The sequence below is a fragment of the Mya arenaria genome, chromosome 16 (genome assembly GCF_026914265.1).
Source record: "Mya arenaria isolate MELC-2E11 chromosome 16, ASM2691426v1".
NCBI lineage: Eukaryota > Metazoa > Mollusca > Bivalvia > Myida > Myidae > Mya > Mya arenaria.
Window position 1 is genome coordinate 28197397 of NC_069137.1, and position 15403 is coordinate 28212799.

General features: G+C 36.2%; 1 protein-coding gene across 1 annotated transcript in view; it reads left to right on the plus strand.

Annotated features, from left to right (window-relative positions):
- LOC128221535 (uncharacterized) overlaps positions 1 to 12652 on the plus strand; it is a 30712-nt gene extending 18060 nt beyond the window's left edge. The window contains exons 7-10 of the mRNA XM_052930139.1: positions 361 to 455; positions 946 to 981; positions 12010 to 12097; positions 12546 to 12652. Of these exons, the coding sequence (XP_052786099.1) occupies positions 361 to 455; positions 946 to 981; positions 12010 to 12097; positions 12546 to 12652 (326 nt within the window). The remainder of the gene's footprint in view (positions 1 to 360; positions 456 to 945; positions 982 to 12009; positions 12098 to 12545) is intronic.
- Positions 12653 to 15403: the final 2751 nt, after the last annotated feature.

Sequence of the window (15403 nt, forward strand, 5' to 3'; positions counted from 1 at the left end):
CAGTTTAACAAAATAAAGACAATGTTTCCGTGATGCTACAGACGATGTTCTTCAACAAAGGATGTAATTGTGTGATGACAAAAGAAAGGAAGTTCCGTACGGGTGCTTGTTGTATCTTTGCCTGTGGGCAAGATAAGAATTTCTAGCATGGTCAAGTTTTTGGATCTATTTATCTGCGGTAGGAGAAATATTTCTTCAATGCAGGGGTCAGGGGAAAACCCGTATTTATACGATTGTCATCAACATATCTGCTATATTTTCGAGTGATATGTTAAGTTGTACGAATTTCTAGAACATATATGTTTTTTTACAGTGAAATGTTATCTAAATTTTAACGAGTGTCATTAACATATTTTACAGTGCTATGCGCGGTCTTGAAAGACACTCCTGAGCGAGAAGCTGAACAACTATTAAAGCTAAAAGCTGAAAAACTATTAAAGTATGCCTCAGACAAGGTATGTGTAATTAGACGTAAGGTATACTACATGAATAACATGTGAATAAGTATTGATTAAAGAGGTTAATATTGCAATGTCAATGTTATTGAAAACCATGTCATGTATATTTAGATGATCATGAGAAACAGTATATAACATAGGTACGAACATTTATAAAATGTAACTTTCGAGGAGAAGTTATTAAGGGAGTTACGAGTTTAAATTTCTGCGTGACGAATTTCATAAAATTGTGTGGAAACTCTTTCATGATTATTCATATCACCTGACAAAAATCAAGCTATTTTACATTTTTGGAAGACAGTTATGAACCTCAAGACAAAATGACGTCAAAATAAGAGTGCAATATAAAAAGTTATGATTATATTACACTGCAAACTCAACGTCAAGTGTTAAATGTAATCCAAATAAAGGGATAACAGTTGAAATATATAATAATAAGAACAATCGTCTACAATAAGACAATGTATGTTCTGTGATTAATTTCCAGGATGTGACACTGAAAAAGATCTCAGACAAACTGGAGGTATGATAATATTCATTTAATATCAGATTAACCGGTTCCTGTATCCAACTTAAACTTGATGCAGTCATTTTTATATATAAATAATTAATATAACAATGATTGGTCAATGAATACAAATATAAAGCATTTCCTTCATGCTTTTCGGTGACATATGAATTTGTATCAGTGAAAACACAGTATATTTATCACTGCAAACATAGGTGTGAAAATGCCACCGTGAGATCAATTGTAATTCCCTTTTATGAACACGGAATGACCCTGTTTTGAATTAGTTAATCGTATGTTGAGTTCCGGGCGCGCTTCCTGCCATTAAGTGGCCTTGCAGCGCAACTATCCCGGGATCACGTTGTGCATGTCATCACAACAATACTTAATCTCTTTTCATCAAAACACGCATTGATCGTCCTTGCACTTTCAGTCGCTCTCGGTTGTGTTCCTTGTGTAAACTGCATCCCGGTTATTTTTACCAATTCCTGAATAGGGCTGTTTATCGTCACTCAACTCACGATACAATACGTATCACGATACGGAGTGTGCGATTCACAATATATATATATATATATATATATATATATATATATATATATATTATGTAGGACTTTAATATTTGCCTATTATGTAAATTGTTGAGCATATCCTTACCAAAACTATATTTTTAATGTTTTTTATAATTTTGTAAATTGTTTGCTATATTATTAAATGAATATTATTTGTTAATGTTTTCCATTTTCATTAATTGTTGATCATATTTTTATTTAAAAAAATCCATTTAGTTTTGCATCTTTGTTAAATGTTAATTGTTGAGCCTATTCTGGTTATTAAATGAGTATTATTTTATTTGTCTTTTGTTTACCATTTGCATTGGGGTTTTCCTTTGGTATCAAAGTACAAAACGTTTGTTATGATAAAACACAAGTAACACACAGAGGTATGATCTCATTGATCTGGTATTCTTAAAATGAAAAAAAAATGTGTTTTATCGCACGTACATGGCCACACCCTCGGTCACTGTTTGATCTATTTGATGGTGGCGGCGAATATGCTTGGTCATGTTTGTAGTTTAATTCGGCCAGACACAATTTACAAATAATTAGTTTATTGTCTGACTTTGCAAAACCAAAGTTCTCCCAAGCTATTGTGCCGGCGCATTTCTATAGGGTTTCTCTTTTTACTACCGGTAGTATTTCCTGCCGAAAGCCGCTTCAACCGCATTTTCGCAAGCAGCAGGCAGAGCTTGCAAAATACTATCTATCTATCTTTGAATACTGCCGAACCCCTCTTTCGAGTATTACTGGCAGGTGCGCGTCGGACTGTTAGTAAAGTGAAAGAAAGAAATAAAAGATAACATTGTGAGACATGGAATAGAAAAACAAAATCCAGTCATGGTTAAAACATGTTAGTCGTGAGAACATTTTTAAAAAGTAAAATATGATAGTACGTAAAACTAATATTGTAAGCTTGACACTGCCTGTTTGAACCTATCAAGTTCTGTTGCTGGCAGAGTTGCTACATTGACGGGCAGGCTATTCCAAAGAACTATGCTATGGGGGTAAAAGGACCACTTGTGATAATCGGATTGGACTTGGATTTGCTGAAAGCTATGGGGATGAACGTGCCGGCTAAGTCTGACAGGCTTCTGGATATAGGGTGGAAGGTTAATGGCCACGATGTTGTATAAGATTTTGAAGAACATGATGAGCCGCATGTCATTTCTGCGATATTCGAGTGACCGCCAGCCAAGGCTGTTTTGCATCTCAGTAACACTTGCAAGAGGGGAATAGTTGTATTTAACCCAGCGGATGGCTCTTCGCTGGACCATTTCGATTTTATTTTTATTTGACTGTGTGTAGGGGCTCCAGACTGTTGATGCATATTCAACTTGCGGGCGAACTAGGGTTTTGTAAGCCATAGCTTTCACAGATTCATTTCTTGTGGTAATGTTACGCTTAAGAAAGCCCAAGGTCTTATTGGCTGTTGCTGTTATTCTTGTAATGTGGGAGTTGTATGAAATATCTGATGAAAGGTCTAAGCCGAGATATTTTGCACAGGGGACATATTGGAGTGTTTGACCATGGAGTATGTAATTGTGCTTAATGACTTTTTTTGTTTTTGGTGATGTGGAGTACTTGACATTTAGAGGGGTTGAACTCCATGTCCCAATCTCTCTCCCATTGTTCCATACATGCCAGATCTTCCTGAAGCATTTGAGAGTCAGACAGTGAATTTATTGTAAGATAAACTGCCGTATCATCGGCAAAAAGTCGTATTTGGGATTGTACTGTAAGGGAAAGTGTATTTATATAGATCAGAAAGCAGAGGGGCCCAAGGACAGAGCCTTGGGGCACACCTGAAGTGACTGGTACTGCTCTAGATTGATCGCCCTCTAGGACAACTGTTTGGTTTCTACCAATAAGAAAAGATCTAGTCCAATTAAGAATCTGGGATGAAACACCATGTTCCTGAAGTGTATATAGAAGTTTAAGATGGTTAACTTTATCGAAAGCTTTCGAAAAGTCTAGCAATATCAGATCTGTCTGTTTCCCTTTTGCCAGATTATTAACAAGAAAGTCTGTCAATTGAAGAAGCTGCGTTTCACAAGAACGCCGTTCTCGGAACCCATGCTGGAGGTCGTAAAGAATTTTGTTTTCTGTAAAGTGAGAAGATAGGGCAGACGCAACTATATGTTCGAGAGTTTTGCATAAGATACAGGTCAAAGAAATTGGGCGGTAATTTGCTGGGTCAGTGATGTCTCCTTTCTTAAAAAGAGGGCAAACAAATGCAGAAGTCCAATCAGATGGGATTTTTCCAGAAGACAAGGACTTTTGGAATAAGACTGACACAACATCAGCAATTTCATGGCTTAGTTCTTTTAAGACAACAGGTTTAAGGAGGTCAGGGCCAGAGGCCTTCCCAGTGTTAAGGTTTTTGAGAAGTTTTAGAACCCCATTTTTGTCAACAACTATGTCCTTCATGGGGGTGTACTTACAAAACTGCCGGGGGTTTAGGCGACGGAGGTTTTGAAGACATAACTGTTTTAGAGACAATGGGGAAGCTGGAGAGAAAACAGATTGGAACTGTTTGTTGAGGATGTTAGCCTTGTCAGTGTTGTCTGTTTTCAAAGTGCCAGTTGTACTATCCATAAGTGGGGAAGATACTTGTGAGTCTTGCTTGGAGTTCTTTATTAGATTGTACAACTTTTTAGTAGAGAATTTGCTCTGAACTCCAGGTTCAAATTTTTCACAGTTTGAGATATCCAATATATTTTCAAGGTATCGGTCATATGACTGCTTAATTTGAATCTTTATAGTACATTTCAATTTCTTAAACTGTTTCCATATTTGGTGGTTTGTTTTATTTTGTTTGACTTTTTGATATAGTTTGTCCCGTTTACGCAATAGCTTTCTAATGGATTTATTAATCCAGGGAAGTGATCTTTTAGGTCGTATATGCTTGATAGGGATATAGGTTGCTATCCCTGTAGATATTGCACTTTTGAACCTCTGCCAAAGCTCCTCAACAGATATTTGTTCATGATTATGAAGGATGTCAACTTTAACTGTAGAGAAATATTTCCTGAATTCAGGCCAGTTAGCTTTGCTGTAAACGCTACATACTCTAGGTTTTTGTTTAAGAGAAGTCGGACGTGCACTAATGCTAGCAGAAACAATATCATGATCTGAGATTCCAGATATAATGTTTACTGATTGTACTAAGGTCGGATTGGCGAGTAGTAAGAGATCTAGGATATTTCCTTCTCGTGTGTACTCATTAACCATTTGTGTTAGATTAAAGTCACTTAAAATGTCAAGGAACTTGTCATATACAGCATGGTTGTAACCTGCTTGTAAAATTGGGTTATTTTCTGTGTCCCAAGATAGTTTTGGCAAGTTGAAGTCTCCAAGTATGATCTTCTGACCTTTAAGTTTTTGAGCAAGCAATAAGGATTTTTCCAATTCATAAATACTATCAATATCAAGTTCATGTGGCTTGTAGAAGCTAGATATATAAATTGGTTTGCTACCTGTGATTTCAAGTTTGATCCAGAGGATTTCACAGTTTGTATTCAGATTTGGTTGAACTGATGGAATTAAGTTGTTTTTTACAAGGATAAAGACCCCACCTCCCTTGCCTGATTTTCTATCCCGTCTGAATACTGTATACCCAAGACTTTCAGGAAAAATTTCAGAGGAATAATGGTCGCAGTAAGCCATGACTCAGTACCGGCCACAATATCTGGGTTTTGGTCTGAAAGAAGGTTATGGAATTCATGTTTCTTCTTAACAATTGACTGGCAATTTACCAATAGAAATTTTAGTTTAGAAGCAAATCTTTTGATGTGTGGGTTTTGAGTTTCTGATTTTTGATTTAGAGGCGTATTTTCATGAGACAGGGCTGAAAAGCTGTTTGTCGAAGAGATTGATAAGATACTGGATGTGATAGAGTGGTTTGAATTATCGCACACTGTGCATGTCCAAGCAAAAGAAGCATCAGTGTGGATTAAGTCCTGGTACCATGAGTGTTCTAGGTTTTGGCACAATAAAATACGTTACAACTAGTTATCTTACTTATCTACACCGTGTTTATTTTTCAAACAAAAATGAAAAATGAAAATAAAATTATTAAAACAATTTTTTTTTTAATTTGATTTACAAAAGATATGAAAAAAAACTGGAATCTGCGAGCTAGTTGTATGCGAAAATGCGGCCGAAGTGGCTTTCGCTGTTTGACAGTTAAAAATGAAAGTTAACAAATTGACCGGATCGTGCAAAGATATTTGGGAAGTGTTTTAAGCATTAAAATCTTTAGTCGAGGTAACGAATCGCGATTTCACAAAGCATCGTAGTTCTTAGTTCTGGCTTCCATAACTTTAATGTTAATATTTATTTTTTTGATGTTTACACGTCCAAAAAGCCAAGGCCAGAGTTTTTTATTTTTCGTTTTACGGGATTTTTTTCAAAAATAAGCACCAGGAGGAGGGATTAAAATAAGAAAAAGATGTCGAAAAATGAGCGTCGAGAAAAAAGAATAAAAATAAGATGGATTTTCCATATTTTTTTATATTTTTTTTGATTTTTTTTATACAATGCATGTTTTGAAGTTGTGCACACTTGTTTTGTACTCCATACTGCCCGTTGTATAATAGTGTTGCACCACAGCTGTTAGAGGGCATCATTTAATAATTACAACTTCTTCAAATATATTTGTAGTGTCCATACTTTCAGAAAATTAAATACTATCTAAGTTATGTATTTCTTAACAAGAATAAATGCCAAAATGTTCCAAGTTCGTAGAAAATAAAATGACATCCGCAGCATAAATGTTATTCATTTTATATCTTTGTAAAATTATTAAACATTTCGCCAAAAATCCAAAATTATTAAAATAATTAAAGAAAACTAAAAATGCGGCTTGTCTCAATGAAAACCTAAACAAGAATGCCATCTCCATCGATTTGGCCATAAATTGGCTGGGTTGTTTTCTGGCCGGTGTCTAAACAGAGCGGCCCACATTTGGCCAAGAAATGGCCATAAAACAGCCAACTTTTAACCTGACATTTGGCCGGTGGCTGTGAACTGGCCAACCCCGCTGAAGCAGAAACAGCGGCAGCCATATTCAGATATTTGCTCAAAATGAATACTTAAATCAAAGATAACTTTTCTTTTACTGCACCATTTTAAATGAAACAAAGGGCAGTCTATGCCACTTGCAGAGCACCGCCTTCGTTTCATGAGGTGATTAGTTTCCACAAATACTTCAACAAACCTGCCTCCAAAATAATATTTTGACAGTGCTCCGTATTGTGAAAAGGTTTGTCGAAGTGTTTTGAGAAACTAAACTCTCAATCAAACTCTAGTAAAAGACCGAAGGCGGGGCTCCATAAGCGGCGTAGACTGCGCTATGTTTAATTTAAAATGGTGAAGAAATAGTGAAGTTATCTTTGTTTAAAGTCTTCATTTGAAGCAAAATGTTGCCTTCCGACGTAGCATTTATGACGCAATTTATCACGTGGTATACACACACTGATTATGGATAGATGAAAAAAAAAACGTTTAGTGAAAAAAATCCAGACTTCCTAACGCAGATTTAACATATAAATATAAACAATTCTCACTCAGGACCTAAATATTTGCAAATAACTGGTAATAGTGCATGATTTTAATATGTGCTTCTACACTTCTGTAGTGTTTTTAATAGTCAATAAAACTTGCACTGGCAAAACCAAAGACATCTGGCTCATTGTTTGTGTCTAAAATGTTGATTAATATCATTTTGGGTATATATATGAGATAAACAACACATCTGAGGAAATTTAATGTCTGATATACAAGAAACAAGGTATGTAACTCAATCAACATACAAACAATCCATTTTAAAATAGGTGACATGAAAAGAGGAGTCAATGCCCTTTAAAATGGTATGCAATATGTTGGTATAACTTTTAATATTGTCTTTTAGACAAACAAGCCAAATCCAATGTCACATTCTCGTCTTTTTCTGTAGTCAGAAACTGTACAGCAAATTCCAATTTTCAGCGTGTCCCCGTGTAAACAGGTCTACACACAGAAATATTTAGGTTATTGTATGCTTCGATATAAAGAAAATACAATTTCGTTCTGATATCACAAAAAAAACGCCACGATTTTATGAACAACAGTGTCAGTCTCCAAACTAAATCCACTTCAAAATTTCGTAAAAGGCAGCCATATTCCTTACAAGCGCTAAGATGATATTCATGTGATGTCACAAAACAATGAAACATATTTCAGTTAACTTTGTAGGCAATAACCGCCGGCTTCCGCCATCTTGGAAACTGTGCGCGATAATGTTTTGTTGTTGTGAAATTAACGTTAGGTTAAATAATACTAAATTTTATTTTCTATCGGAGATCGAAGAAACGGGCGGTGGAAAAAAATAAAAAAATAAAGTTAGGAATTTGAATCTTTTTCTTTTTTGGGTTTTGCAATATTTAGGTACGGCGCTCCCGTAAAACGAAAAATAAAAAAACTCTGGCCGAAGGTAATATATAACGTGTTCGCTGAAGTTCTTTAGCTAAATACACCGATCAATCGATACAGCCAAATTCCTGAAAGTGTTGTAAACCTAAGGCTAGGTCGTTTTTTTATAAAATTATTCACCTTGTTGTCTGAAGTGATTATAATATTCCGAAAAAATCAATTTAGATTTAATTCTCATTTAAATTCGCAAAGAAAGAATAAAAACCAGAAAACACTGAATTATTAATAGAATGCAGCCGCCGATCCAGGACTTTCTAAATGGGAGGGGGGGGGGGGGCACAACTAATTATAAACATATCAAACTTTTTTTTAATGCATTATTTTAATAACATTATGAAATTGAATTATCATTTGTCTTCACTGTCAACAATGTTTGGCAGATAAATTGAATTAAAAAGATATAATTTACTGAGATAAACCTTTCAATTAAACAACAAAGATATCTAGCTGTTTTGAGGATTTGAACCAGGGTCGACGGAATAACAGACTAAGTTGTTAGCCAATCGTCCACCTTAGACACACTCATTTCAGGGGCAGGTCCAGGACTTTCTAAATGGGGGGGGGACAACTAATTATAAACATATTAAACCTTTTTAATGCATTATTTTAATCATATAATGACATGAAATTTACATTTGTCTTCACTGTCAATGATGTTTGGCAGAACAATTGAATAAAAAATATAGCATTTACTGATCTAAGATAAACCTTTCAAAAAACAACAAAGATATATAGCTAGTTGGGGAATCGAACCAGGGTTGACGAATTAACAGGTTATGTCGTTAACCACTCGTCCACCTGAGACACACATATGAAGTAGCCTATTAAGTAGAATAAATGCTATATAAACCTACAGTATATTGATTGCACTCAACGATACTGTAGGTACCTCTGATGTCATTGTTATTTAAGTTAACTGAAGTAAAAACAACTTGACAACAAATTCCAAAAAGGGTTTGAAATAAATTATTATGCATTAATTTACAAAGGCTCTAGCATACTTCGAGAACTAGACGATAATAAAGGCCGAAATGGAAAGTTTCAAAGCGGTAACATTTTGAATTTAAACTTTTGTTAAATGCACGTCATGCAAACACATATCTTGTTGGCACACAATGACATTATTAAAAGCAATGACGAACATATAATGTGCACATGTTAACAGTTTAAAACAACTTATATTTCTGGTATATGATATATTCTGAAAAACGGCAATTTGCCGGTCTGGACCGATTTTGATCAAGCCAGACTGATTTTAGTTTTAAAAAGTGAAGAAAAAATCGGTCCGAAATTTTCTCATTTTTTTGTGTAATTTCGGTCCAAAATGACTAAGTCAGTAAAAGTTGTAGAAATTGTAATACACAACATCTCTGGGTAATTCACACATTCAAAACTACCCCCAATAGGTCATAAAAGTGTCTTCATTACCATGAGACCGATGCGACCAGCTGCTTTTTCCGCTACGCTGATCACTCTATAGCCTATCTGTTAATTAGCAGACGCTTGCAATCGGTCCAATCACGTGTTTTGGTATTGGCATAAGAGACGCAATCAAACAAACTATGTGTTATTTATGTGCTTGCAGCTATCCTGATTAAGTGTTAAGTGTCCATATCTTCACATGGCAATATGCTATTTCGTCGTCGATCATTTAACATGATATATCCATTTGTTGATTACCAAACGGTTAAATTTAAATTGTAATAAAGAACCATCGCTGGGTAAAAACTGTTTTAAAGATAAATGCATTTGTCATTTTAATCCGTGAAAACATTAAAATCCGAATAAATTAACCTAGTAATATATAGTATATCAACAGCAACACGCTTGATTAACTACATAGTCGGAAAGCTGAATGCGCCGCTTACGTCATATTAATTCGCAGTACAGTAGTGAAAAAATCGTTGTCGATAACACACTTATAGCTTGTAGCACCGATTATAAATCTAGATATATATTATTATTCAAGAGTATCAGTTGAATGTTGACCCACTGTAGATTCATTGAGCAAATAACTCATAATACTGTTTCACTTTTTGTCGTCTGACCGCTTCCCGACAGCCACAGTTATTTACGTCGCAGTCGTTCTTATTAGAAACGCTGCAGAACTCGATGATAATCTTATTTGAATTAAGCTTGTATCAATGACTATTTGAATCGGCTATACGACTCTTGAAATTGCGATATCGCGAAAATGTGTGACATTTCTAAATAATCGGGACTTTTGAACAGACCTTTCTTTTTTTGGAGGGGGGAGTAGTTATCGCCGGGTCCAGACCGATTGTGGCAGGGTCCGAACCGATTGAGGTTCGAAAAGTTTAGAAGCCCTGCTGAAAACAGTAAACTTACGCGTATAACTGCAGCTATTATTATGCCCCCCTTCGAAGAAGAGGGGTATATTGCTTTGCACAGGCATGTCGGTCGGTCGGTCCGTCGGTAGACCAAAGCTTGTCCAAGTGATAACTCAACAATTCCTGGACGTATGGTCATCAAACTTCACATGAAGGTTGGGCCTGACCAGTAGATGACCCCTATTGATTTTGGGGGACAATGCCTGCACCCATGGCCCTCAAACTTGACTTGGAGGTTGGGCCTGGCCAGAAGATGGTCCCTATGGATTTAAGGGGTCATTGGGCCAAAGGTCAAGGTCACAGTGACCTGGAATGGTAAAAGGTTATCTGAGTGATAACTTGACAATGGCTGCACCCATGGCCCTCAAACTTGATTTGGAGGTTGAGCCTGGCCAGAAGATTGTCCCTTTTAATTTAAGGGGTCATTGGGCATAGGTCAAGGTCACAGTGACCTTGAATGATAAAAGGTTGTCCAAGTGATAACTCAACAATGCCTGCACCCATGGCCCTCAAACTTGACATGGAGGTTGGGCCTGACCAGTAAATGACCCCTATTGATTTTAGGGGTCAAAGGTCAAGGTCACTGTGACCTTGAAAGCAAACTCGACAATTCTTGGACCTATGGTCATCAAACTTGACATGGATGTTAAACCTGACCAGTAGATCACCCTTATTGATTTTAGGATTCATAGAGCCAAAGGTCAAGGTCACAGTGATCTTGAATGGTAAAAGGTTGTCCGAGTGATAACTCAAAAAGCCTGAACCCATGGCCTTCAAACTTGACTTGGAGTTGCATCTGACTTGTAGATGACCCCTTATGATTAAAGGGGTCATCGGGTCAAAGGTCAAGGTCACAGTGACCTTGAACAAAAAAAAACTTGTCTTGTGATAACCTGACAATGCCTGCACCCATGGCCCTCAAACTTGACATTTAGGTTTCTGGTGACCAGCTGATGACTCTGGATTTTGAGTTCATAGAGTCAAAGGTCATGACTGTCATAACACACTTTATCCTCACACTTTAATGGTCATAATCTTAAAACAGCAACAAATCAGCTGTCATTTCGGTTCATGCATATTTCATTCAATTGTCTATACTATCCTGACAACATGGCGCTCAGGGGGGGCATAATGTTTGACAATCATCTCTTGTTTGTCTAGTTTTTATCAGCTGCCTGTGTAAAATGTGGCGCCGATTTTTTTTAATCGAGAGTTCGGGACTTTTTCGTTTCGTAAACTATATTATACTCAATACTCAGGTTGTTAATTTGCTCAAATGCTTAAATAAAATTTAAATTGTGACAAAACAACTTATTTGTACATCAATAAAGATGTGCCCCCAAAAATATTATTTTTGCTGGCCCGCTGGGGGGGGGGGGGCATATAGGGCCCGTTCCTGGTAGATCCGCCACTGGATTGGCATTCTGTATAGATCAAGATTATGAATACGAAACCAGTTAACGTGATAAACATTCTGTCATATTCGATGTCTGTACCAATGAGAGAATGTCTCTTTATAGGTCATATAATAATAATACAAATTGTGTATGTTTCATATTTACGATTGGATGATGCAATCTTTATATGTGTTTTCCATTTTTGTTAGGCTGATAAAAATTATCATGTTTTCATTAGAAATTGTTACCATCCTTAATTTCCAGGGTCTTGTCAGAAGAAATGACATCAAAAGGTGGACGCCATCCCCGGACGCTAAAAAGAAATGTGAGATTTGCTGCGTTAATGAACCCGGTATGGTTTATTTATTAATTTATCTGTTAAACTGATGGTGATTAAACTGTCAAATGGAAATTGAATTTCAAAGACAGTAGAACTGAAGCATCAAAATAAATACATTATGTTTGACACCAATCTTGCGTAACAAAATACATTCAGTATTGATGAGATTATTGCGTATCTAATAATGCCAAATCACCCGTATACTGTGAACAAGTCGCCAGTACTTCATAAAAAGCCTATGAAAATCGCATTGCATGAATGTCGCCTTTAACCCTTTGTGTAAAAAAAAAACAGAAACCGACTTAAATATATAGGACATCGTTTAATGCCAAATAACACATGTTATAGGTACTTTTACCTCAACAGGAGTTCTTGGATGCGTGCATTTCAACCTTATTTGATAAAATTGTGATTTTAGAGCCGTTTTGCAATGAGCTTCAACATCGTTCATCCTGTTCAGACAAAATACAGATGTGCGTTGGCTGTATGAGGAACTGGCAATACAATCCTGTCAAGTGCCATAGCTGTAATCAAGCAAAAATACAGTCCCCAGTCGGTAAGCCATAATCAGAGAGAATGAACATGTACATAGTTTATCTAGATATCTATTATCTGTATAGATTAAATCTACTGTATCAGAAGTCCAAGCTTATTAAGGTCCGGTTAAGTTTTACACCGATGCTCTTTTTTATCATAAAACATCTTATCTGGTATATGTAAAGCAAAACAAGGAATGTTTTCAATTAGTACTAGCATTCTTCTCACTTATAACGACAGTAGGATTCTATGCGTGGTGTGGACATGATCTGAAATAGTGACATATCACCATAAAATAAGCTATAACTAGCATAATAATTTCGATATGTAACACAACTGAAACCAAAGAAAAGAACCTTGACAGGCTGTAAAGATTTCGCATGCACTGTATTTGACTGTAACATGTTGTGAAACGTCTAGACATGAATACAAGGGATGTTGTTATAAAGCCTGTAAAAATACTTGTACTTGTATTCGTCATCCTGAACAAAAGGCAGAACTATTTTTTGAAATCCCAATCAGCACAAATAGTCTCTCAAGAAGCTGTATATGACATTTGCATTGTAGAGATCTGTGTGGCGTAAAAAAAATTAGGGTTGAATGTAAAACTCGTCGCATCAATCAGCCCGGAAATTTATCTTAAATAATAGCTGCACTGAAGAAATTGGTCGTAAGCATTTGTTCGTGGGTGTTTTAGGTGATGGATGGGGTGCTTTGCTCATTGCTGGTACAGATAAAGAAACCGCTGTGACAGAACAATTTGAAAACGATTTAGCTGAGATGGAAAAAAACGTCATAACAGAAGTGACGGTGATGGGTGTAAGGTATTTATTTTAAGCTCGACTATTCAAAGGATAATGAGGCTAAACTACTTGCCCCTGCGTCTTTGTTGGTGTCCGGTTTAAGGTTGAGGGCAAGTTTATCGATATTTTCATGGAATTGAGTTAGTGCCCCTAGAGTCAGGGTTACCAAAAATAGAAAAGCAGTTAGAACTGAACAACTTTAGTTAGGGTGGACATATTTCAACCAAATTTGGTACATAGAAATAGTTATTTTAAACCTTTCATGGGATATTGTTTGGGGCCCCTAGGGTCATGGTCACTGTTACTTAGAAAAGACAACTGTTTGGTACCTTAGGTATGGTTGACAAAATGTGACTAAACTTGGCACGTTCCATGTGGAACTTCCATGGGATTGCATTTTGGGCCATGAATAGGTCAAGGTCAAGGTCACTGTTACTTTACATAGAAACAAACCAGTTAAAACTGATTCTCACAACGAAGGCTGAAGTTCTTTTGTTTATCATTGAAAACTTGATTTCGTTGCATTGCGGTGTTGTTGTTTTTTATTTGACTATTGAATTTGCTTTTGATAGACACTAACCTGGCTTTTAACTTTAAAAAAGTCCCAATTGAAAAACAAGTAACTGGCTGCTGTAGAACAATCCAAGACACAAAATTTAATCACAGGAAAACATAGGGTTGAAAAATGCGTTCTCTCACAAAATTCAGTAGTAATACATTGCCCATGAGGTCAAGACAGAATAAGGCTACAAACAACCAATTTACATTGTTCTACAGGCAATGATATTTCCAATTTTTACACTGCGAACTATTTTGGCGATACCATGTCAAATTATGTCAAGCTCCATGTAAAAAAGCCACCCTTTTCTGCTCCTTCATTCAACTCACAGGTGATTGTCACATTGCCTGGATACAGTAATACATCCTTTTTTCATTTATTTTTTCATTATTATTTATTTATTTGGGTCAAGATAGTGAAAACATGTAATTTTAAGAAAATTAGTATAATATATCCATAAGCCTCGTATTACATCATTATCGTATTCATTTCTTAGACAAAACGGCATTTAGTCGAGCTTGCTGTCAGCGCCAAAGGCCAGAAGAGCTTATGCGATGGTAATGTGTATGTAGTATGTGCGTCCGTGCGTCTGTAAACAATTCCTCGTAAACACGATACAGCCTTCAGTTTTGATTGTATCTTGATGATACCTGTACAGTATCTACATATCAATTAGAGTTCGGTTCCTTTCGAAAACCAGCCAGATCCGCCCATTCATGCCTAGATTATGGGCCTTGATGGTATAAAAATCATGTAAACAATTGCTCGTTAACACGATACAGCCTTCAGTTTTGATTGTATCTCGATGAAACTTGTACAGTATCTACATATCCATAAGAGCTCGGTTCCTTTCGAAAACCAGCCAGATCCGCCAATGCATGCCTAGATTATGGGCCTTGAAATTATTAGATTAAGATTATGGGCCTTGATAGTATAAAAAATGTTATTGTGTAATAAATGCTTGTGAACATGATACAGTCTTCAGTTTTGAGTATTCAGATACCCATAAGGGGTTGGTTCTTTTCGAAAACAGTGATGTTGACCACACAAACCCAGTCAGCAGAGCATAGGCCCTTTTGGGCCTCTTGTTTTTATTAATACGCAATGACGTTTAGCGAACGACATAATTATAAAAAGGCATGTTAATCAGCATAGTTCTTTATTTGGAAGATCACGCTTGCCCTTTTGTAATATCGATACATTTTATTTAAAATACGTACCTACGTTTATCCATATTATTGTTTCACGTTATAACTTGATTTATTTTAGCAAGAAAAAGGTCATCACAGTGAAGAAGTCCACAACAAATTACAAAAAACAACTTGATAACGCGTTCAAAAATATTCGTCAAAATAAAATATCCACCCTCGTATTAGTTTATTCAGGACACCATTCTGATGCAGGATTCTGGTTAGACTC